The sequence below is a fragment of the Rhipicephalus sanguineus genome, chromosome 2, assembly GCF_013339695.2.
Source record: "Rhipicephalus sanguineus isolate Rsan-2018 chromosome 2, BIME_Rsan_1.4, whole genome shotgun sequence".
NCBI classification, from domain to species: Eukaryota; Metazoa; Arthropoda; class Arachnida; order Ixodida; family Ixodidae; genus Rhipicephalus; species Rhipicephalus sanguineus.
Genome location: NC_051177.1, coordinates 122125681 through 122148775, shown reverse-complemented (window position 1 = coordinate 122148775; position 23095 = coordinate 122125681). Strand labels below are relative to the sequence as shown.

General features: G+C 44.3%; 1 protein-coding gene across 1 annotated transcript in view; it reads right to left on the bottom strand.

Annotated features, from left to right (window-relative positions):
• LOC119383609 (exosome complex component MTR3) overlaps nucleotides 1–6284 on the bottom strand; it is a 31084-nt gene extending 24800 nt beyond the window's left edge. The window contains exons 1-5 of the mRNA XM_037651859.2: nucleotides 6153–6284; nucleotides 5938–5995; nucleotides 5773–5851; nucleotides 4210–4384; nucleotides 316–376 (exon numbers count right to left, since the gene is read on the bottom strand). Coding sequence (XP_037507787.1) covers nucleotides 316–376; nucleotides 4210–4384; nucleotides 5773–5851; nucleotides 5938–5995; nucleotides 6153–6233 — 454 coding nt within the window. The 5' untranslated portion in view covers nucleotides 6234–6284. The remainder of the gene's footprint in view (nucleotides 1–315; nucleotides 377–4209; nucleotides 4385–5772; nucleotides 5852–5937; nucleotides 5996–6152) is intronic.
• Between the last annotated feature and the right edge of the window lie 16811 nt (nucleotides 6285–23095).

Below are 23095 nucleotides of genomic sequence, written 5' to 3'. Positions count from 1 at the left end.
AGACCTTGTCTCATTCCTTTACAAACAGACCCTGTATAAAGAAATTTACTCAAGGGAATTTTACAACTGTTCTATATACAGAACAATTCAATATAATGTGGGTTTTATATATGTGGTTTCATCTATAACACTCGTTGGGAGCGCTACATAACTCTGGGCATTATCATGTACATATTTGGTCTTTGTTTGGTTTCAGCTGACGCACTTGACCAGAAGCCAGCTGTCGTCGCTTGAGTGGGAACTAAACAACTGAAAAACAAACAAAGGCTGAATGTATACCAGATTCCACCCCTGGCCTCATTGCTGGGTCCTTACCTCCACCGTCATTTTCAATCACAAGGACAAACACGTCAACCGTTGATTTTGGGAACTTGTGCTGTCAAACAAAGGAAAGAAAAAGTAATCTAAGTGTCATGTTAAAACTTTGAATTCCAAAGCCCTAAATAATAACAAACAGCAAGCAAGGGTGCAGAATGACCAGCGAGGCGACTACAGTTAACGTCAATTTATGGACTTAAAGACCATAAAATCATCCAAAAAATCTGGTAGTTCGAAGCAACGAATGCATGCCTTTTGACTGCACCCAAAGGGCTCAAGATTGCTGCTCTCACGTCTGAAATGACTCTGAACAACTGCCACTGCCCTTATTAAGGAACACACACTATGTCCCATGACAGTGGCTTATTTCAGTAGTTGTTATGCTTCACTGTAATACTGCCATGTGCTTGACCGCATAACAGCCCCGAATTGCAGTGAAGCCGACTTTAAGGGAACTCCAAATGGCAAAAAAGCGAATTTGTGCACAAGAGCGCTGGATTGAGGTCACAAATTGATAAACATGGCAGCTGTGGTGGCCATTTGAGACCTGTGATCACGTCACAATGTCCGATGTGGCAATGAGTTACAGCGTCAACAATTTCAGATGGACTTATATGCTGGCTCTGTGGGCTATGTGGAAATGCTGCGAAGGTTTCCAAATTATCAAAGCCCATCATAAAATTTGGTCATTGACTCTATCATTATTTGTGAGCCCACCAGAAAGCCATGATCTAGTGTCACAAATGAAGAAACGAAACTCGCTCACTTCTCTGCCCAGATAAATATCTTTAGAATTGCGTTGCCATTGAACTCTGGCCTCATTTTCACCCTACCAACAAAAAAATCATCTATTAGTAGAAGGCATCGCTGTACATGCACTTGTCGACACAGGAGGCATCATTTCTGTAATTAGTGAAAAACTGTGCAGCAATTTGGGAAAAGTAACCACGCCGCTTACCAATCTTGCCCTGCGTACGACGACTTTGCATCATATCAAGCCTACGACTCACAGCTCTTGTTATTCACAACTCTTGTTATTCAAAATGTCAAGTATGCCGTCAAGTTTGTTGTACTTCCCCGATCCTCCTGGAATGAGATTTCCTTTCCACCGATCAGGCCCTCGCAGACTGTGCACATGTTGAACTTACACTATCGACTGCGTGCCCTGACCTCGACGACCGCGCTCCCCCTAAAGTGTTTGCTGTGGCTGACGCTCACATCACGAGAGGTACGGGGATCGATACCCCGCACATTCAACACTTAGCTGCACAATGTGACTTTAGGAAGGAGCACCAACACAAAACAATTGTCAGACATTTCTTGTGAAACTGCGTAGCTGACAACACTGGTCGACAGTATGATGCCTTAGTTTCATAAACAAGCAAGTCCTCTTTAGAACACTTCCTTTAAATGCCTCATCAAGTCTCATGGAAGATGTTTTTGTTGCAGTTCAACTCCATTACAGTAGTGTTACCCTGCCAGAATTTTTCAAGTCTCGTAATATCAGGCACAGAAAGTACAGTGGCTAAAGATGTTAAACACACTTCACATGTCAACGCATTGTAGCGCCTACTTCTTTCTGTGCATCGGCTCAAAGAAAGAAGAGGACGACTAAGTGGCGCGTGCGTAAAGTGTGCCGTTCTCACCAATCGCCATGTTGTCACAAGTGTGAGAGCAGAAAAATATATTACTATGTAGTAGTGTGACTGAGTGTGTTACTCAATTCCCTACAAGTGGTGACCTGGAACTGCAACCTGACATGCGACCGCACCACGTACTTCAATTCCTCGGCCACGTTCTTCATTCATAGGCAAGTTATGTCCTACAACATGGACGGAACGACTTCCTCTTGTCCTCCTTGGCCTCCGGACTGCAGTTAAGAGCGACATGCAGTGCTCTATGGCAGAACTTGTTTTTGGTACAACACTCCGCATGCCCGGAGTGTTCTTTTGTACAAAGTCATCACCTGCCCCCATCGAAATCACCAACTACCCAAGTCGGCTTCGAGCAATGATGGACTCCGTTGTTCGTCCACCTATTCGCCCGACTCGTCAGAAGACGTTTGTCAGCCAGCACCTCAGTGAATGCACACAAATCTTCATACGCCGCGACGCAGTCTGTGCTCCACTACAACCACCATACGATGGCCCCTTCAGGGTACTACATCGCACACCGAAGCACTTTACAGTGTTGATCAACAGGCGTGAAGGTACAGTGTCCATTGAACTTCATTTCTTAGTACTGCTCAGCGGCCTCAAGGCTTCGTCACTAGGCGGAGGGCCCAGCAGCGCCTACTTCTTTCCATGCGTTGGCTTGGGAAAAGAAGAAGAGGACGACAACGTGGGGTGCGTCCAACATGTGCCGTTCTCGCCAATCACCATGTCGCAAGTGTAAGTGTAGAAAAAGATATCACTATGCAGTGTGACTGAGTGTGCTGCTCAATTCCCTGCAGCATTAATGTGGTTGGGGTTTCCTGCATTCTGGGGATTGGCCTAAGAATGGGTGATATTCTGAGACCGTGGGTGACAGTCTGGTGATATTTTGACACTAACATCCTAAGACTACAGTGTCTTTTGTCAGCTATTCATCATGGGTCCCACGAACAACACGACATCATGTTTCGGGGTTTGCCACATCATTCTGACAACAACCTCACCAACAATGCTGCTAGAAAAGTACATGAAGAAATAAGCTTTGTTTCGATACTTTTCCCAAGAAATTGTTCAGTGCAGCACCTAAACAAGCTAGATTATTATTTGACACTCCAGAAATGGCCCACGTCTGACCTCACCCACCGTTAGCTGTGTTGACTAAACCCTACTATGAAAATGTGCCCGCTACCACATCTTTCACGGAGTGAACAAACAATGCTGTATCGCTTACAGTTGGGCCTTTCATGCAACAAACAATGCATATTCATTCTTCTTGACTGGAATGGCTGGTAACGCAGCAAACAAGGTCTGTGGTACTAAGCAGAGAATACCACTATGCTGCCCACCAGTGGCATAAATCCAGGAAAATCACAAGGGGGGACACATCCTGCTATGGCGGTCATTTTGTTTTTATAAATGTGTCTTATTTCTAATGATACAAAAATTAAAATTGCACTTTGAAATAAAATAAAAAATGAACATTATCTTTTAAAATAACACGATCACAGTTGAGTAACCAGATTCGTACTTCCTTGTCAGTGGCTTCTACCAAACTGTCGATATAAATAAATGATGGCAGATGATTGGGGATTCTTTATTGACTTTACGTTTTGAAGCCCAGCATAATCAAAGCTTTGTGGCACGTCAACCAGTAGCATTTCAGAAAGCTTGTGGTCTAGAGCACCTTTTGAAACGAAAAGTATCTTTCACTTTCGGACTTCGTTTGTGAGCTTTGGAAGGGCTTCAGATTTAAGAGCTGGTCTTATAAAGAGTGCGTTATATGTAACTGTCAACCCTTCTCCCTCTCTCTCTCTCTCTCACACACACACACACACACACACACACACACACACACACACACACACACACACACACACACACACACACACACACAAACACAAGCGCGCGCGCACACACACACACACACACACTGTTGCAAGGGATGTCCCTCAGCCTGAACACAAGGGGGGCCCATGATTTACGCCAGTACTGCCAATGTCAAGACTGGGCCACCTGTCTCAGTTTTGGCTAATTTCCCTGCTTTCATTCATCCTTATCTCTCTATTCATATGATCAGCATCGACAAGATGGACCATATTGAATCACGAAACTGTGTTAAAGTTTCTCACAGAAACAATGTTATTTTTTATCAGGCATGCTCTTCTTCTTTACAAAGGGTTGAAAGGTCTGCTGGCTGCAGAAAAAAATATATAAAAGCCTTAGAAAACAATCCGCTCACCAGGCACACAACTGGAGCCAGCGCTTTCTCCAAAAGTTGTGAGTAGTGGAGCGCTTCACCGTCGTTCAGGTGCTGACGGCGAATCGGGCATGAGTACTGTGCAAATCTGAACTCGCAGTTGATCTGGCCCTTGAAGGTGAAGTCTTTCCGGCGAGCAATTTCTCTGGGGCCATATCTAGACAAAAAGGTATGAGCAACTGTAACTAAACCAAAGCTATTCACATTGTGTGTTATCTGAGGCACAGCCATCATGGGCCACCTTAACCCTTTGCGGTCTGTTGTCATTACATGAAGAGCATGAAATACTTATCGCGTACGCCGTGAAACCCTTTCCTTCTGTCACATATGGCACATACCCATATGGCACGGCCCATGAAATGCGGGTATGAGCCACAAGTGACTTACAAATTGTATCAACCCAGGTACAGCGAGAACAGACTTTCGAAAATCTTTACGTGATCGCGTTATGGAGGTTGTTTCCCAGAAAATGCGGGCCAGGCTTCGGCAGCATTTTCATTGAGGGAAATATGAGGGGGACAGAAAGATTGAAAGTAACAGAGCCGCAATTGAACCCAGGCGTTCTGCATGGCAGTCACGTGGGCTCTAAGAGGCCCCTCCCCCCAAGATAGTTGCTTCCTCAAATAGTTACTGTACATTCCTCAAAATACGTGCTTTGCTCTTCAGCAAGTGCTCCCTACCCACCGCCCCGAAAAAAATTGTTCTCTACGTGCCTGCTCACGATATATCCATAACTACTCAAAATGCACAAAGAAGTCGGCCCAACTCACAACGCTTTACTCAAAGCAATAAAGATATTCGGTATAAGCCACTAATCGCCTACCGCTTCGCATGACATCGACTCCCCAAATGAGTGGGATCTGCCAATTTTTTTTTACTTGATCTTTGATATCTTTCATTTCGGACCGGAATGGACAGAAGGTGGGTAAAGGTTTCAGACTGCAAAAGGTTAATAGGGTAATAAGCCACGCTCGACATTTTCCGTCCGAGACGTTAGCAGTGATAGAAACCACATTTTACTTTTTGGAGCAGATTTCGAAGCAGAAAAAATAGTGCTTTGGAGCAGCCATGAGTGTTTTCGGAGCAGTAAAAAAAATGGTAGTTTGTAGTAGCTATTGGTGTTTCAGGAGCAGATGGCAAAATATGCCATACAACTCCTAGAGTTCAAAGCATCGCCGGAGCGTTTCATAAATATTAATATTTGTTATGAACGGTATTTCACAGAAAGCAATTAATGTAAATTGCAAGAAATTAACAATTAAAACGATGGCTGGTTATGGAATGCGCCGTGAAATTAGCTATATATTCAAAATTACAATATGGAGCAGCATTTCTCTTTTTGGAGCAGTTAGAGCAGCACCACCATCATGTGTTAGCAGTACGTTTTAAGAGCAGCTTAGAACACAGATCAGCGACGACAGACGGTTGACAGAGTGTGTTTTTGTGCAGGAAGCGGCTGCTCGCCTTTCACAGTGCGCTGGTATCAGATGCATGGCCGAAATCGTCTGGGCCTTGGCAAATAAGCAGAAGGAAAGCTCTACTCACACTGAGCAAACAACTTTTGTATTGCCCATTTCGATGTAGGCAGACCCTTTGGCTTGGCTGACCACTCCCGTTTTCAAAACTGCGGGATACATGAAATCAAGTTCACAAGTCAACGGTACAGCAGATGCACTGACGTATGGAATAGTCGCAGAGCTCGCAACTCACAAATTGGACGCACGTCGCCGAACTGCCGTCCATCATGACGCTTTCCCGACTTATCTAACTGCAATGGCAAAGTAACAAAATAAATTACACTGCTTGAACGCATCAAGCGGTTTCTCTACCAATACCGATGACAACCCCTGATAGCACACCACACAACACAAAACTGCCGGAGAATTTAAACCTCCTTAAAATATTCGGACAATAAGCATTCTTACCAATGTAATCTCGCGCTTTTGATAAAGCACGTAACTTTTGGCAGTTTCGGGACCACAGTTTCTTCTTGAATCCTTCGGCATGCTTCTTGTTTAAGCGCTCCGCAAACACGCCGACGACTGGCCGCGTTCCCGCCTTGGCTTGACCGCGGAATGGCTCGAACAAATTATTATGTGAGCAACGTGAGCAACGAGGACTATCACGTCATTTTTTATTTATATTTGACATTTCTGCACGCTAGGACAACTGAACAGTAAGGCTACAATTATTTTTATTCCCGATTCAAAATCCTCTTCCCAAAAAATTCTTTTTTCATCAAGCTTCTTATTATTCATGCAACTCTGGCACTTGCGGTACTTGCGGGCTTGCAACGACTCAAGTCAAAGAGGCTGAAGTGCTCAAGCGCGCTCATTTTAAAAGTAGCACAGAGAGACTCATAGCAGCTCTATCAGATGGTCACATCAAAGTATCATCAAAAGATGCCAAGACGCATCTAGCAAATATTTGGGACCAAATCAAAGAACTTCAATGTAATATCTCCATAACTGAGTTCGGCATTTGAGGATTTAGCTGCTGCAGAAAATCTGTACGACATAAGCTCATTTGACGTGTATATATATGTAAGTGAAAGACTTCGAATGGAACCAGGGATTCCAAGTAACACTAACAGCTACATTAGCGGGAAAGAAACAAAGAAAGAAAAAAGAACTACTGCCGGAGCACTTTGCGAACTGCTCCAATTCCGTTGTTCCTGAAGTGCCAGCTACACAAGTTAGCGCTGATCGAGCCAGTCTTTTTTACATTAAAACATGTTTTTCTGCACGAAGGCCGCACTTTTCCATTGAAATGCCACAGTACGTATCACTTTTGCTCATCGGCGTGCGCAGGGTTTCCCATCGGGGGGGGGGGGGGGGGGGATACGCCACTGCTCCTCGTGTGCACGCCTGTGCTTTCGCTCAACTGTGCTTCGGCGATATAATTTTTCACAATATTCCTGGCATGATCGTGATCGAAGAACGGCATTTGTCCTTTCTTTACGGCAATCATCAGTTTAATCACCGTTCAAAGCAAATCCGCTTCCTTATTTGTTGCTGCTGTAGTGAAACTTCGCCTCCCCCTCCCCCCTTATTGAAGAACTCTGTGCAGGCTTGTTAAGGGCGAGAACTATCCTTTGTCGTCGTTTGTTCTTTGTCGTCGGATTCAATAACACTGATAGCCGATGTGAACAAGTAAAGAGGGAGAAAAAGAAAGGGAGAGAGAAAGAAATAGAAAAAAAAGAAGACGAGAGAAATAAATGGAAGGAAGACGGGAATTAAGCTCGAAGAAACTCCTTTAGTCACGAACAAAAATTATCATGGAGCGGCACGCGCTGTCTTCGCCCTCCTTCTTCCTCTTCGTTCTCTTCTTCATCTGCTTCGCTCCCAGAACACGTGCACTGATTTGTCCGGTTAGGGATGCAACAAATCTGGTGGGCGAGAGAACGAATACGGAGAGAGAGAGAGAGAGAAAGAATCAAAGAGAGAGAAAGAGATAGAAAGAAAGACCCAACTGAAATTGGCCGACGGCCGATGGTTGGCAAACAAATGGGCAGCGCTCGGCAACCGGTATTGTCGGCCGACCAATGGCGGCCCAAAGTGGGGCCCTGATTGGCAACCAATTACGCTGGCTATTAGTTGGCCGAAGACGTTCAGCCAACGGTCGGCAAATGATAGGGAAAGAGTCGGCACCCAATGCTCGGGTGACCAAACGTGGTCTTCCGTAGGGCCGTGCTTTGCTACCTACCGCGTTGGCCAGGTACTATGAGCCAGCGACAAGGCGACATTGCTTTATATCAGTGAGCGCAAATATTTTTTCCTACACCGCGCGCATTATTTCTCGGTCAGCGAAAATTTCTTGTATGAGCGTTGAGCGTCGGCTGTCATTTTTTGCCCTACATTATTCGCACAAGATTATTTGATTCAGTTGTGCACCGCCTGATGGAGATAGAAATAATTAGAATAAACAGAGACAAAAAGGACATAGAAAAAAACAGAGAGAAAAAGAAAGAAAGAGATACATAAAGTGAAGCAAGGAAGGCTTCCCAGCTCCGCACTTCCTTCAGGCTTGGCATCACTATGCGAATATTCCATAATATTTTTTTTTACCGCTATAGAGGTATACCATTCTCGCATTTGTCAACGAAATAAGGGGAATATTAAGGGCTCGTTTTTCTTTGCTATACACAATATTAGTTAGAACTAACCGACAAGAAAGTTAAGGAATGTATAGGGGATGTTATTTGTAGTAATTACGATGCAGGTGCGAAGAAAGTAAAGAGGACGAAAGGGCCGCCGGCAGGGACCGAACCTGCGACCTTCGAATGACGCGTCCAATGCTCTACTACTGAGCTACGGCGGCGGACATCCTCCGATCCACTTTATGGGGTATATACAGTGTGTTTTTGTAGACAATACACATTTTAATAAAAAATCCTATGACAGTAATCCGCTTGCCGTTTTCGCACGTGAACTATATGTCGAAGCGGAAAAACTTTGCCACAGTTAAAATGACACTGTTGCCCCTAATTGACAAAAACTCGTTAATTAACTTTTTCATTATTGGCTTGAGGGCAGGTGTTTAATTTATGGCACACCATTCTTTTTTTAAAATCACGAAAGTTGCCCGCAGTTCGAGATATTCGTCATCGATATTGAAGGGTGAAATCGAAAATGATCGCGCCCGGCGCGCACAAAGCGCGGCGGAGCACCGGGACGACACGCCATGACAGGGAAGTGACGAAGTTCGAATGAAGGCGCGCAGAAGCAGAATCTGGCCAGAAAAATCGGCAAGCATTCTGAAATACACGAGTAGACAGCTTAATGCTTATGTGCGATGGGTGGTGCTTATGTGTTTCATTCTTAAACCATGTAGCGACGCGAATAACTATTTCCCGTGTCTGCAAGAAGAAGCGCCGAAGTGGCAGCCCCTGAGTTTTATGCTTACCCAATACAAGCTTGATATCGCGGTTTTCTTGTGTACAGTGCTCACGGATTCAAATGAGACATCGAAATTTTTAGTATAACGACTGGTATGGGCAACTGCTCGAGATAACCACGTCACGTCGTGACGAATGTAGTCTCTAAAGATAATGTTTGCTCTGATCTACGCGTTCGAGTCCAAATTACGCCGACATGAGCCGAACTGAAGACGGCGGAGATTGACGTATGCGCGTTACTTATAGCACTAAATTGTACTGTTTCAATTCGTGAGTACTGTACAGTTCGAAAGAAACGGATAAGCACCAAACACTGCGCGCGAAAATAAGGCGATGCGCGAGCACAAGTGAGATGACTTGCAGCTTTTCAGGAACACATACGGCCGCGGAGCGCCTTCATTCAAATTTCTTCCCTCCCACGTGACGGAAAGTTCCGGGCTGACGTATGAGCAGTCGCGTGAAGAATATCTCGAAATACGTGCAACTTTTGTGATTTGTAAAAAAATAAGTATGCCGTAAATTGGTGCGCACTACAACTTTCTAATATAAACACCTGCCCTCAAGTCAATAATTAAAAGTTAATTAACTAGTTTTCGTTAATTAGTGGTAACAGTGTCATTTTCACTGCGGCAAAGTTTTTCCGCCCCGACGTGGAGTGCGTGTGCGAAAACGGCAGGAGCCTTACTGTCGTAGAATTTTTATAAAAAAATTTGTATTGTCTAAAAAAAACAAGCCTGTATGTGCACTTAAACCTAGGAGTGTTAGTTAGCGCCGCTAGTAGCCATGGCTGCTTTAAAATCTTCACATTCCATCACATTTACATCATAATTACTACAAATAACCCCTATGCTTTCCTTGAAATTCTTGTCTGTAAGTTCTAAATAATATCGCGTTTGTCAAGGAAGAGTAGAGTATACCATACCATGTGATGTAGAAAATATGCAGCGGGTCTTTAACAAGGTGTACATTCTCCGTGCTTGTCACATTTCTATATCGACTTTGGCAAATATGCTCAAATATGAGCCTCCTCTCTCTGCTTCCTTCCAACCATATCGCCCTGCAATTAAGCTAAGGACGCTTCATGTTTTTTTTTTGTTATTTTCTCCGATACTTAGTGCATTTCACAGAAAACGGTAATCTTTTTCTCTTTTTTTTTGCGCAACTCTACCGAGTGCCAACGTGTGTATTTTTAATTCGAACAGCTTTCCCTGCGCAGTTGTGCATGAACTGCACGAACTTAAACATTGCATGATACGCACGGCCTGGGCGGTTCATAAACACTGCATATGACACGCAGCATAGGATTTAAAAAAAAAAATCACAGGGTACTTTATGCATGCGCCTATGACGACTGGAATGCAAAAGCCTTTCGGTGTGGCTATTTTGTCATCATCATCGTAATCGGAGCTTGAGAGGTCACGTGAGTAGATGCGCACTTGTTGATGTTGTGGATGATGATCATGATGAATTATAGCCCAGCCATTTGGGATGGGTTTGCAACTTTCAACTATACCAATATCGTTACGTAATTTACGTGGCGTGACGCCATGCGCGATTTTACGCTCCTGCTACGCTATATTACATCTTTTAACGCGACTTCATGCCCGACATGGCGACTGTATAGGGTATTTTTTCGAAGCGATTTCAAGCAGTGGCGTGGCTTTCTGGTCGAATACCTTACTGCCACGCAGTCGATTCCGGCTCGATCCTCGATTTTTATTAAACTCGCTAACGTCACGCGAGTTTTTGTACCGAATGTTGCTTTTTTCAAGGCCAGCGTCTGATGGGGCACTTAAGGCATTCGCCTAAATAAAGACAATTGCATGTTTTACGAAGGCCTTCGCTCCACAAAGGCTCCAACATTTGAACATGAGCCTTGAATCTATGATTTTTCGTAATAAGCTATAAAAGCCGTCCTTCGCGTTCCTCACTTCGGATGGCAGCAAGTTGCTGATAAATAGTGGCGGGCAATTCAACAATTCCATAGAGTTCAAATGAATTAGTACAATATTGATGTTACAATAGTCTCTATCTTTTACGCACGCCTATGGTTCTTCGTCTATTTCGCGCCTAATGTTTGCCTAAGTATGTGTGACCACGTAGCTCGAGCAACACCTTTGGTTCTGGTGGTAACAACTTTATTGGAAACTCCGGCAAATTCGTGGCCTGCGCTTAGGCCGCTCCCGAGGAAGTCCGAAGAACCTGTCTCCTCGCCGCCTCACAGGCTTTTTGGATGCATAATTGTTTTTATTTTGCTACACCACATGCGTATGCAAGTTGAACGCGCACCTGTTTGTGTCTTCCATACGTACGAGCTTGTCGATAATATGATGTCCCCCCCAAAAAAATACCTCCGCGCGATTTAGTACATTCGTAATAGCCTTTAGGAAGGCAATAAATTCTTACATCTATACGTAAAGAGGGAAAAATGCGTCGTAAATTATTACAAGAAATCTTTGCGCAGTCAATAGATTTGCGAGACGTATCACGTCGTCACTGACGACGGAGCAGGCAATGGGGCAATGGACGTCGAAATAGCCGACGGGATGGACGACGACTGAAACGTCTCGGAGTTGCCAGGTATATTGACGGCGCCCTTCACGTGTTTGAACGACTGCTCGCACTCTCTGATTAGGTCTGTCAGGCTCTTCTCGTACAAGTCGTTGATGCGCCTGATAAGCACCAGCTGCGTGCAAATAAATAAAATAATAATAAATAAATAAATAAATAGAAATTAATGAGTAATACTTTTGATGATTGATAGTGTTGTATGGCACAAAGGCTTTGTTACATGTATAAGGGCCTTGCCCAATGCCACATGCCCCATATATTTAACGGAAGCAATGCTACACTAAAACATATGCTCTGGGAGTGTTTATATGATATTAAACACTATCATGAAGTTTCTTTGTACCATAGAGCAGGGTTAAAAAGGAATTAGAAAGGGAGATTGTATCGTATAGGGGGTTAATGAATGTAAAATAGGAGTGCAGAGCCTCGATGGTCATGGCAAAGTTTAACAACTTAGGTAAAAACTTACGTAAAATAAAAGCAATAGTGGAGTGTGCATAGACATGTCGGACAGCCTCGTGTATATATGCTTGCCTGACAAGTGTCACGAGGCTGCAACGACGACAGTTTAATTTCTGCTGACCCATGCCTCAACGTGGAGGACTGGGTTACGGGTCAGGTCGACAAAATATGCGTATTAAAAATGAACGTCCTTAAGAAAATTGACCACTATCTTCCGCGAAAACATTGCGTCTTATAAATGTAATAATTTAATGGCCAATCACCGAGCTGGTGATTTTTTTACCGTTACACTACAGAGTTCAGGTCTAACCAGCTTAACCTAACGATAGCCGACAATGCCAGTGTCGACAGTTTTCATCTGGCGTCGCCGCACACGAAGCTTCGTGAAGATTTGTGTTTTCGACTACCCTACCATTTAAGCAAGGCCAACATAATTAACTGAGTGACATTAACCAACCAATTAACATGTAACGCATATGCATCCGCTCACTCTCACCTGCGACAGGCTTATGATCACGGCAGATATCATCCTGGCGATGAAGAAGGTCCTCTGCAACAGTACACGATGTTGCATGAGCTCATGCGCTCATGACAACCCTGAACGAAATTTGCGTCTCACCTATACCTTAGCAACCCTAATCGGGGCCTTATTTTGTGCTAGACATGTTGTGTACGGCCGCAATGAACCACGCAAAAGCTTCTAAATTTTGGTCACAAAAATGACACATTTAATTTCGTGTATGCCTCACTCCCAACGCAGTTTGCCCGGTTTGACTTCACCCCCACCCCCACCCCCGCCTCTTCAGTCATTGCCATACAGGCTGTGTCATCCCTTCTGGGCAGATGGGGAAATCTGCGCCTCCGACCACAGCTATAGACTATCTTACGCATGAATTTCGGTACAGCCATATTGCGCTGTAACCTTGACGTTTTGTATTTTATTGCGATAGCAATTATATGGACACTCTCAGTGGGTTTCTGCCGTCGCCGTCGCCGTCATGCTCCGTTATAAAGTCCAAATCGATAACGTCGGCCCGCGCATCCTATGTTCTACGCGCTAGTAAAAGCGCGCGAGCGCTGCGGACGAGTGCGGCTGAAGCAGAAATGACACGAGCGGGCCGCCTCCGTCGCACGAAGGGCACATGCGATAACATCACTCCGCGTGCGAGGCCTGGCGTCGATGGCTCGTCAAGCAGATAGGAAACGCCGCGCCCGTCTTTCGGTGCCGCTGGGGGAGGGTGAGCCGCGTCGCTCGAGCAGCAACAGCGAACTTTGGCCGTAAGGGCGCGATCGCGAGCGCGCGCTATCTCGATATACACCGCTAGAAGGCTCGTATTCGTTCTTTCCTCGCCCCATATGTAGTCGACTGGAATAAACTAACTAATGCAATTGTTTCAGCACCCTCATTGGCATTGTTTTTCTCAGAATTAGAATGTGCACTTACCAGTTGAAATGTATTGCATTCAACTGCACATGCTAGTATAAATATAATCTTCCACTTTTTATTGTATTTTTATTGCCGTATGCATTGTATAACCTGTATATATTATACGTCCATGTGCTCGCCATTTTGTTCAACACTAACCTTATGTACCACCCTGCTGAAATCGCCGAATGGTGATTGCAGTATGTGTCAATAATAATAAATAAATAAGGTGTGCTGTCACCGCTTTTGTTGAGACGGCAGACAGCACGAAAACCGCTTCGCTCGCTGGAGAGGCCGCATTAGCTTTAACCAGTGTTTTGTAGAGTTACATGAGATCGGATACAAAAACTTAAGCGTTACCTGCCCTCCTTACTTCGTACAACACTCCGTTTGTTGCTATCGCATTCATTGCTTCGCCGTTGCGGCGAAACTGATAAAAAAAAAAAAACTAAATGCACAGTGCTACAGCAGACGCATACGAACGAAAAAGGTTGGATTGCTGCGTTCGACGTTTCATGACCTATTCTTTCGCGTCCCGAGATACAAAATAAGAAAATATTCGTTTAACAGTCCAAGGTGGCGGCGCCCTTGTGTCAAATGTAAGATCCTTCATATGATCTAGCTTGCTATCGCATTCATTGCTTCGCCGTTGCGGCGAAACTGATAAAAAAAAAAAAAACTAAATGCACAGTGCTACAGCAGACGCATACGAACGAAAAAGGTTGGATTGCTGCGTTCGACGTTTCATGACCTATTCTTTCGCGTCCCGAGATACAAAATAAGAAAATATTCGTTTAACAGTCCAAGGTGGCGGCGCCCTTGTGTCAAATGTAAGATCCTTCATATGATCTAGCTTACCATGTCCAGTTAGCCTTAAGTTACACGTTCACCAACACGGACAAACATTTATGCGCACTAAGGAGCTCGGCTGTCTGTATACACTCAAACCTCATTATAAGTCACATCTGCCACGATATTAACTTCGTTATATCCGAAAATTCGTTATAAACGTTTATCTGTAACACTGTATCTATGACAAGACTATTTTCCATTTACTTCATTATAATCAATAATTAGTTATATTCGTGTTCGTTATATCGAGGTTTGAGTGTATATTATTTCATAAGCGATAACTCAAAAAGGCTAGAGTAGTTTTTAATGGTTGTTGCATTTTTTAGATGAGCTTTCGTATGTCCATCTGTTGACCGCGCAAGAAAACGCCTTCCCACATTGTCCAATATTGGACGATCGTCACATCGTTCAGGTGGCTGCGTATATTTGTCTGCCTATTTATTCCACATCCGCGTAACACCCGTAAAACATTTAGAGCAATGATTGACAACTATAGTTCAAGAATAACGATGCGGGCGAGTTCGTGGTTAAAGTAGTACTGACACGATTTTGAGACATCGAAAAAGGGACATTTTTCGTTTCCTCAGTACGCAGTGTTAACGCTCGCCGCACACCGGAGTCAGACAACACGTACATAATATTTTACTTTGATTTTAATATTTTCGTCAATGGGCATGCTTCTGCAAGCCGGCTTTGCCGCAATGGACATTGTCCCGACGAGTCAAGTTAGTCAACACAGTTTCTAGTAGAAGTTCCACTGAGTTTGCGAACTCTGCGCCCTGCATGCAGCCAAAATCACAGAAATAGACGCGGCAATTAGACGCGGCAATTCACTCTTCGTTGCTAAATAGCGTGCATCACGAACAGGTGACAGATCTGCCGCTAGTACGTCGCGAGTTACTGTCTCCCCGTGACGTCACACTTCAATGACACGTCACTGAGAAGCCGCCCCCTCGATATGGAAACCGTAAGCGTTTTTTTAAGGCAGTGGGGCAGCGGTATTAAAAATATATTTGAAGCATTCCCATGCACCACAATATTCTTTTTAGGGTTCTCGACAGCAGTGTTTTTATCTAAAGCAATAATCCGAAAGTATATGCCAAAACTCAGAAAAAATGACGAAACAAATATTTCTTTTTCACAGAAACTGTACTTCTACCCTAAAAAAAAGCACAAGTTCTTTATTTACTGCCAGGTAAACGCAACACTGTTTTTCAAGTCGTCCTATACATATAGGACACTGGGCATTAGGGGTTCTATGTGCGGGTGTGGTAAGCCTTGAAACATTTCACATGCACACCGACATTGCACTTCTTCCTCTCCATGACGTCTTTCACACAAAGCACGCGTTTTCCCGGAGAAAGCGGTCGGCACGTGGCAGCATGAAAAGCAAGCAATGTCTAGGCTTGCACGCGTTGAGAATGATGCCTGCTTGATGTGCTGTAGGTGGCGCTAGTCATCAGCTAAAGAAATAACGATGTTAGAGTGCATCAAAGAAGCATCCTATTATATGTAGGACACTGGGCATATATGGGTTAAGATGAGGAGCGCGAAGCACTGAAGCGCGGAAGTCCAGGCAAGGAAGCTAGTACTGTGAAAGCGAAGCAGTCTCGATTCGAACACGGGTGCTCGTGTTCGTCGCTCTTTCGCTTGCTCAGTCCTTCCTTGCCTGTGTACTTCCGCGCTTCTGTGCTTCGCTCTGCTCACCCCCACTATAGTGCAAGCTCGCTAAATTTTAGACAAGTATATAGGTGTTCCGTGTATACACTGATGGGTTCGACATCGGGCGCAGTAGAAATCGCTCTGGCAATAATATTCCAAAGCCACCAACAGTTGTCATAAAACGTAACCGAGCCGAAAAGCCATTTTAGCCAACGCGAATGTCTATCTTGAAAATAACGAGACTGCGCCGCAGTCGACCATGCTAATAGAATGGCATTGTTGAGCTCGATGATAAAACCAATTATTAAGGAGCTCCTGAAAGAAGCCCTTATCGCCACTACATATTATTGGCGAAAATTGTTAGGCCGTTTGAGTTCTGCATTACATATGGGTTACGATAACAGCCCTGCAACAATAACAAAAAATGACAGAAACGAACCATAACAAAAAGAAAACTTTAGCAGACGTATGCAAACTCTTAGCAGCTATACATAGAAACATACTACCAACGGTTAACATCGCACACTGAAAGACCACCTAGAGGTGTTTCTAAAATCTGTGTTTTCATACACTTTCTACGGCGTTCAAAGATATCACTCAATTCAATTTTTCTTGTTCTGCTTACACCCATCTTCATCGCTGCCCCCTCGGCGAGACTGACGATGGCCTGTTAAAAAAGAAAGAAAAAAAGTAGAAAAGATTTGTATTACTCGCACTAGACTTGTATTTGAGGCATCGCAATAACTTGCAGAGGTGATACTCAGGGAATTTCAAGTGGAACTACACGGTTTTGCGGCGGGAGCGGCAACACCTGTTCTTTTCATATTCAAATTTATTAAGAGAACGTGCATTACAACTGCGCCATCGTGACACCATGAAATGTATATATTAGGGATGGGCGAATATTCGAGCGCTTCGAATATTCGAACGAATATTACACTATTCGAATTCGCTTCGACAATAATACAAGTTGTTCGAAGTGAACGAATGCATGTATAGTTAACCGCATGTAACATCCCCGTAAAGGCTGTTTCACTGCACCATGAAAATGCCATGCCGTGAAACTACCCATACAGGGGAAATAAGCACTCCCGGGATGCCACACTTGAAGGTTAAGTGTACATGTTATGTACATTTACCTCAGTCATTTTTTAAAGTTGAAAAATGTGTTATATGGGCTTGTATGCGAAGTATAGTAAAATTTAAAATGTAACGTCTTGTACCACTAATAACTTGCACCCCACCGCTATTCGAAGTTGGCCCCGCCATGGTGGTCTAGTGGTTATGGCACTTGACTGCTGACCCGAAGGTCGCGGGATCGAATCCCCGTGTACTTAGATTTTGGTGCACGTTAAAGAACCCCAGGTGGTCGAAATTGCCGGAGCCCTCCACTACGGCGTCTCTCATAATCATATCGTGGTTTTGGGAGGTTTAACCCCAGACATTATTATTATTATTATTCTATTCGAAGTTGCTTCCACTTCGAACCAATAAAGTGACATTCACGCATGCCTAGTTCCGATTCTTAAAAAAAATTGTGCGAGTCAGTTCGGTCATGACACACGCACATACGTGCGCAAAAATGTAAGAAGCAAAGGTAGACGACCGCGTGTTAGCGATCATAAACTACGTGAGTTATTCGTTGACAGGAAGATTGGTGTCAGTTGTATGCATTATTTTATTGTGTTCGTGTATTCACCTTGTGTCGTTATTATGGAGTTTTCACGTGGGAAAACCGCGATGCAATCGATTATGAGGCACGCCTGGTGTTCAGTTTAACACGCACATTAATCGAAGTACACGGGAGTTCTTGCATTTTGCGCCCTCATCGAAACGCGATCGTCGTGGCCGGGAATCGAACTGGCTTCCTAAATTTTAGCAGCGCGACACTTGGCCCGTGTTGAACTAACACAGCATCGCACTGCTGAACAGAAAGTCGCGGGATTCGAATCCTGGCCACGGCAGCCGCATTTCAATCTAGTGAAAAATGCTACTAGGACACGTTTGCTTAGATTAGGTGCACGTTAAAGAACCCCAGGTGGTCGAAATTTCCGGAGCCCTTCACTATCGCGTCTCTCATGACTATACCGTGGATATGGGACGTGAAACCTCGACAATTATTATTATTGTTTAACACACTATCGCGTTCGTTTCCAATCAGTCTGGAACATAGGTGGGCCAGTGGCGTAAGCATAAATTTTTTTTTTTTTTTTTTTTGGGGGGGGGGGGGGCACACCCTTGATCCGACGTGGGGTCCGGGCAGGTAAGTGTGGTCGAGTGTCATTTTGTGCTCTGTATACTATGGCAGAAAAAAATTTCGGGGGGGGGGGGGCACGCGCCTTCCCCCCCCCCCCCGGGCTACGCCACTGAGGTGGGCCATGTTTCACTGCAGCGCACATTGGAGGGGGGGGGGGTAAGAAGTGCAGGGGGTGCCTCCTCCCCCCCTTCCTCCCATGTGCGCACTCCTATTGTCGGGAATGCATTGACTATTCGAACGTTAAAGAAAAATGAATCGATTATTCGCTCAAGACTTCTCAGAGAGAGAGAACGGATATTCTCGTTATTTTTGCAACAGCAAAACAGTAAAACAAGAACGGCACACGGTGTATAGGCGTCCAGATCCAAATTGATTTCTGTGCATTTGACGGCGACGAATAGAAGTCTTATGTCCAGAGACGAGCGGGCCGACAGCATTTTTGAGGATTCTTATTTCACGTAAGCGATTCACCTTCCAATCAGCAAACTGGTTATAACCACGAGGCTTCGCCGACGTTTATACATCAAAAAGTTCAATGTGCTCGAACTTGTCTGCACTCGGGCCTTTCACCCCCGTGATTTTTTTTCAAATTGAAAGGCAAAAAAAGAAAAAAAATAGCGCAGCTTGCACTAAGCAGCGCCAGGCTGGGTCACAGCAGAGCTGGTGAACACTTAGCTGGTCGTGGCCTGGATAGGCCTGGACAGGCCAGGACCAGCTATAGGTGCCCAGCACCTCACCGTTTCGGGCCCATTACTATACTATACTATACTATACTATACTATACTATACTATACTATACTATACTATACTATACTATACTATACTATACTATACTATACTATACTATTAGGGACCGCCCGTTTCCGCTCCTATTGTTAGCCATCTGTACAGAGTGCTTGGGCGGTGATTGAGCGCGGGCCGATTCATGATGATAATTTTCTCTCTACGACACACGGCAAACCTCGAGAATAACATCTCTGCTGTAAAATTAGCGCAATGTATATAGCCTAACGTAGTCCAACACATACGAACTGAATTGTCAGAAACACGAACAAAAGAAAGAGAGAGAAAAGAAAGAGAGAGAGAGAGAGAAAACTGACTTACGTACGCGCCCCTGATGCACGGGTACTTATCGACATCCATGTCCTTGTACAGCAGCTTGAACGCGTACATGATCAGGCTGGCGGGAATGCTGATGGATACCGTTATGAAGTTCCACAGCAAGAATATTTCCATGGGCAGCAGCAGCTTCTGTACCAGTCATGCGAGAAGAAAATGAAGCATCTGCACGAGCTTCTGTAAGACCAGCACGTCCGCAGTATGCAAAAATGAATACAAACGACAAAACATACAGACGAAACGGACAGTCTGACGGTAAGACGTTGCCGCTGATACAAGAACTATATATCGCGCCCCAGTTCATTGCGTCTGCGTGCTTGCGTTGTTCAGTACAGTCGTTTTGCACCAGCTATAGACGGCGCTACGACGCTTTTATCTTGAAATGGTGCCGCATTACGCGCAGACAGTGTAGACAGTGTAATCTGTCTACAAGGAGACAGTGGCCGACAGTCAAGAGCAGACAATTTGTGCGTGCGTGCGTGTGTGTGCGCGTTCGTGTGTGTGTGTGATGTGTGTGCGTGTGTGTGCGTGTGTGCCTGTGCGTGTGTGCGTGTGTCTTCCCCTTTTCCCTTCATTCTTTTTCTTTTCTAATTTTTGGTTAGCGTGCTTGAAACCTGCGTGCCCGATACAAGAGGCAAAACTGCAATTCATCATCATCATCATCATCATGACCGCAATAGAGTATAACATTATAGTGCCTAGAATATACTGTTATATCCATGGCACTATAATAGTATCAGAGGATCGACATTGAACACGCTATAGAGAGCTATGGTAACGCTCGTCTAATCGTTACGCGCCGAGCTTTGCTACGCTCAAGATTAGCGATGTTCACGCTTCCTATTGACGTGAAACCTGTCCAATGTCATGCGGAGCATGCGTCCTTGGAAAATCTTCAAGCACTGGAAACTCTTCCCTTGCGCTAAGCGATCTGAGCTCTCACGATAAGTGTGCATCACGTCTTCTGGAGCCTACCGCCACAGTCTGTCCAATTTTCCTGCCACCATTCACTGCTATGTGTTGTGGCGCCGCAGTCAACCGTGGATTGCTCCGCACAAGGCGCCTGTAGCGGTTCGAGTTATTTTGTACGCTTGGCTACTTGCGAACCCTAGCGCAATATCTAAAGCAGCCCTTTATAGTGTTTTGCATAGCCGTAGCCATAGCTCGGCTAAAAAATTGGAGCTCACTCGGACTCACTCAAGAAATGTATTTCTCTCTGAGGGCTCACTCGGACTCAGACTCACCAAAACTTTCCTCAGCCGGACTCACTCAGACTCACTAAACTTATGCTCAACCGGACCCACTCAGACTCAAACTCACAAACATATTACTCAGCCGGATTCACTCAGACTCACACTCACGGCTTCACCTGAGTCTGAGTGAGCCTGAGTGAGTCGACTCATGAGTCCGTTGGCGTAAAAGTAGCTTTTTTGATCATGGTGTCAATCCTCTTTAACGCCAATACTCACATAATCGGTGATCTACGATACGCCTTTTGACCTTGTATCATCAAATACGAGTTATCATTATATATCATATATAGTCATTATCATATATGAATCCAGTAAGGACATTTTTATAAAATACACGACTCACACGAGATAGTTTTGTCAAAAACTTACCATGAAAGAGTTTGCGGGGGGAGGTCATGCCACCCCTTCCCCTTACTCGCACTTCTGATCAATAAATATTGAGGTGGCGCATGAATGCTAGTGTGCTGAGATATGTCTTGAGTATAAGCGTAAGCCGATATAAGGTTGATAGTAATGCTGAAGATGAGTAGATAGAACCATAATTCGGCAACAAAAGGTGGAGCTCACTCGGACTTACTCAAGAAATATATTTTGAGCTTAAGGCTCACTCGGACTCAGACTCACCAATATTTTCCTCAACTGGACTCGCTCGGACTCAGACTCACTAATATTGTCTTCAACCGGACTCACTCTGACTCAAACTCGCCAAAATATTACTCTGCCGGACTCACTCGGGCTCACGGCCGATCTGAGTCTGAATGAGTCGACTCATGAGCGAGTTTGCCGACCTGTGGCCGTAGCAAGGGAGGGGGTTCGGGGTATTCAGAAATCCAGGAAAATTTTAAATTTTGCATGTGTACATATACATGCACAACTACAAACACACGCACGAACATAGCGGTTGGTTACCCCCTCCCTCCCTAACCACCCCCACCCCCCCAAAAAAACAAGAGGAAAATAATTGTGGCTATGCTTCTGGTGTATTGGTCTGCATCGCTGTACACACTGTTTTATATGATTTTTAGAAAAAGAAAAAAAAAGAAACACAGCGCATTTTGAGTTAGTAATGTCAATGTTTGAGCTATACTTGGTTCTTCATAATCTGAGGTATGTGCTATTCTTGAAATCGACATAGGAGTCAATGAAAACGATGCTTGTACTCGTTATTTCCTTTTGTTTCATTTTCTCGTTTCAAGAGATCGAGCCGTTTACCTTGAATTAGGCTCGTCATGCTTTAGAAACGCAAGTAACGAGCCTTCCACTGCGAATATTCATTATAGCTACGTAGTTTTCTGCCCTTTTGTTCGCTACTGCATATGTAGAGCGGTGGTATACTAACAAACAAAGTAGATAAAAGAGCACCGCGTGATCGCTCCTCGCAGTATACATGTATATAGAATGCGGAAGTGGCATCGTCCCGTGCAGTTATACGTACGGAACACAGGGCGAAGAAAAGGGCGAGGGAGGAAAAGCAGCTGAAGAACGCCGTGCCGGCCTTGACGAACAGCGCCACGAGGAACGGCACTGAAACAGACGTGGAACAGTAATGAAAGCAAGATTAAAAATTTGCGAATCTCACGTTCGCGTCAGCAATCTGATTTAGACTGAGCTGTCTTTGAAGCAGCTAAATCCTGGGGTCTTACACGTCAAAACCAAGATGTACACGTTGGGCGGAAGGTAACGTCCCATTAAGAATTGTTTATAACTTTTGTAATGCTTAACCGATTTTAAATGAAACATAAAGCAGTTTGTTCCTTACGGTCGAAGAATTGTTATGTATTGCTTAATTCCGTGTAAGCGTCACTGTTATTCACTAATCTTTTTGTAAACAATTGGAGGCGTTTTCGGCACACTTCTGCCGATAATGTGGTGCGTTTTCAAAAACTTGCTGAATTCGCTCCTGGAATCCATTAACACGGTTTTCGTGTTTTGCGATAAACTATCTCTCTAGCCCACCCATAGCGGAACAAGTGGCTGGGCGTCAGGACTCCTTGCAGGCCATTTTAGGGGCCATGCGGCCTCCTGAAAAATGTGCTCCGAATTTTACAGCACGCATAAAATACACATATGCACACATCATTATGCCTTAAAGGAAGGTCTATATCGCAATAAAAAAAAAAGAACGTATGGAACCAGAACTTTTGTTGAGGTCATGCCTCTGATACCTCCAATGATATAAGTGCAATTTTTATTTATTTATTTATTTATTTATTTATTTATTTATTTATTTATTTATTTATTTATTTATACCTCAAGGATTCCAATGAGACGTTACATGAAGGGTGGGCACTAAAAAGGGACGACAATGATGATGAATCACAAAAATAGGTTACAAAAATAATTACGGCTACAACAGTTACAAAAGTCAC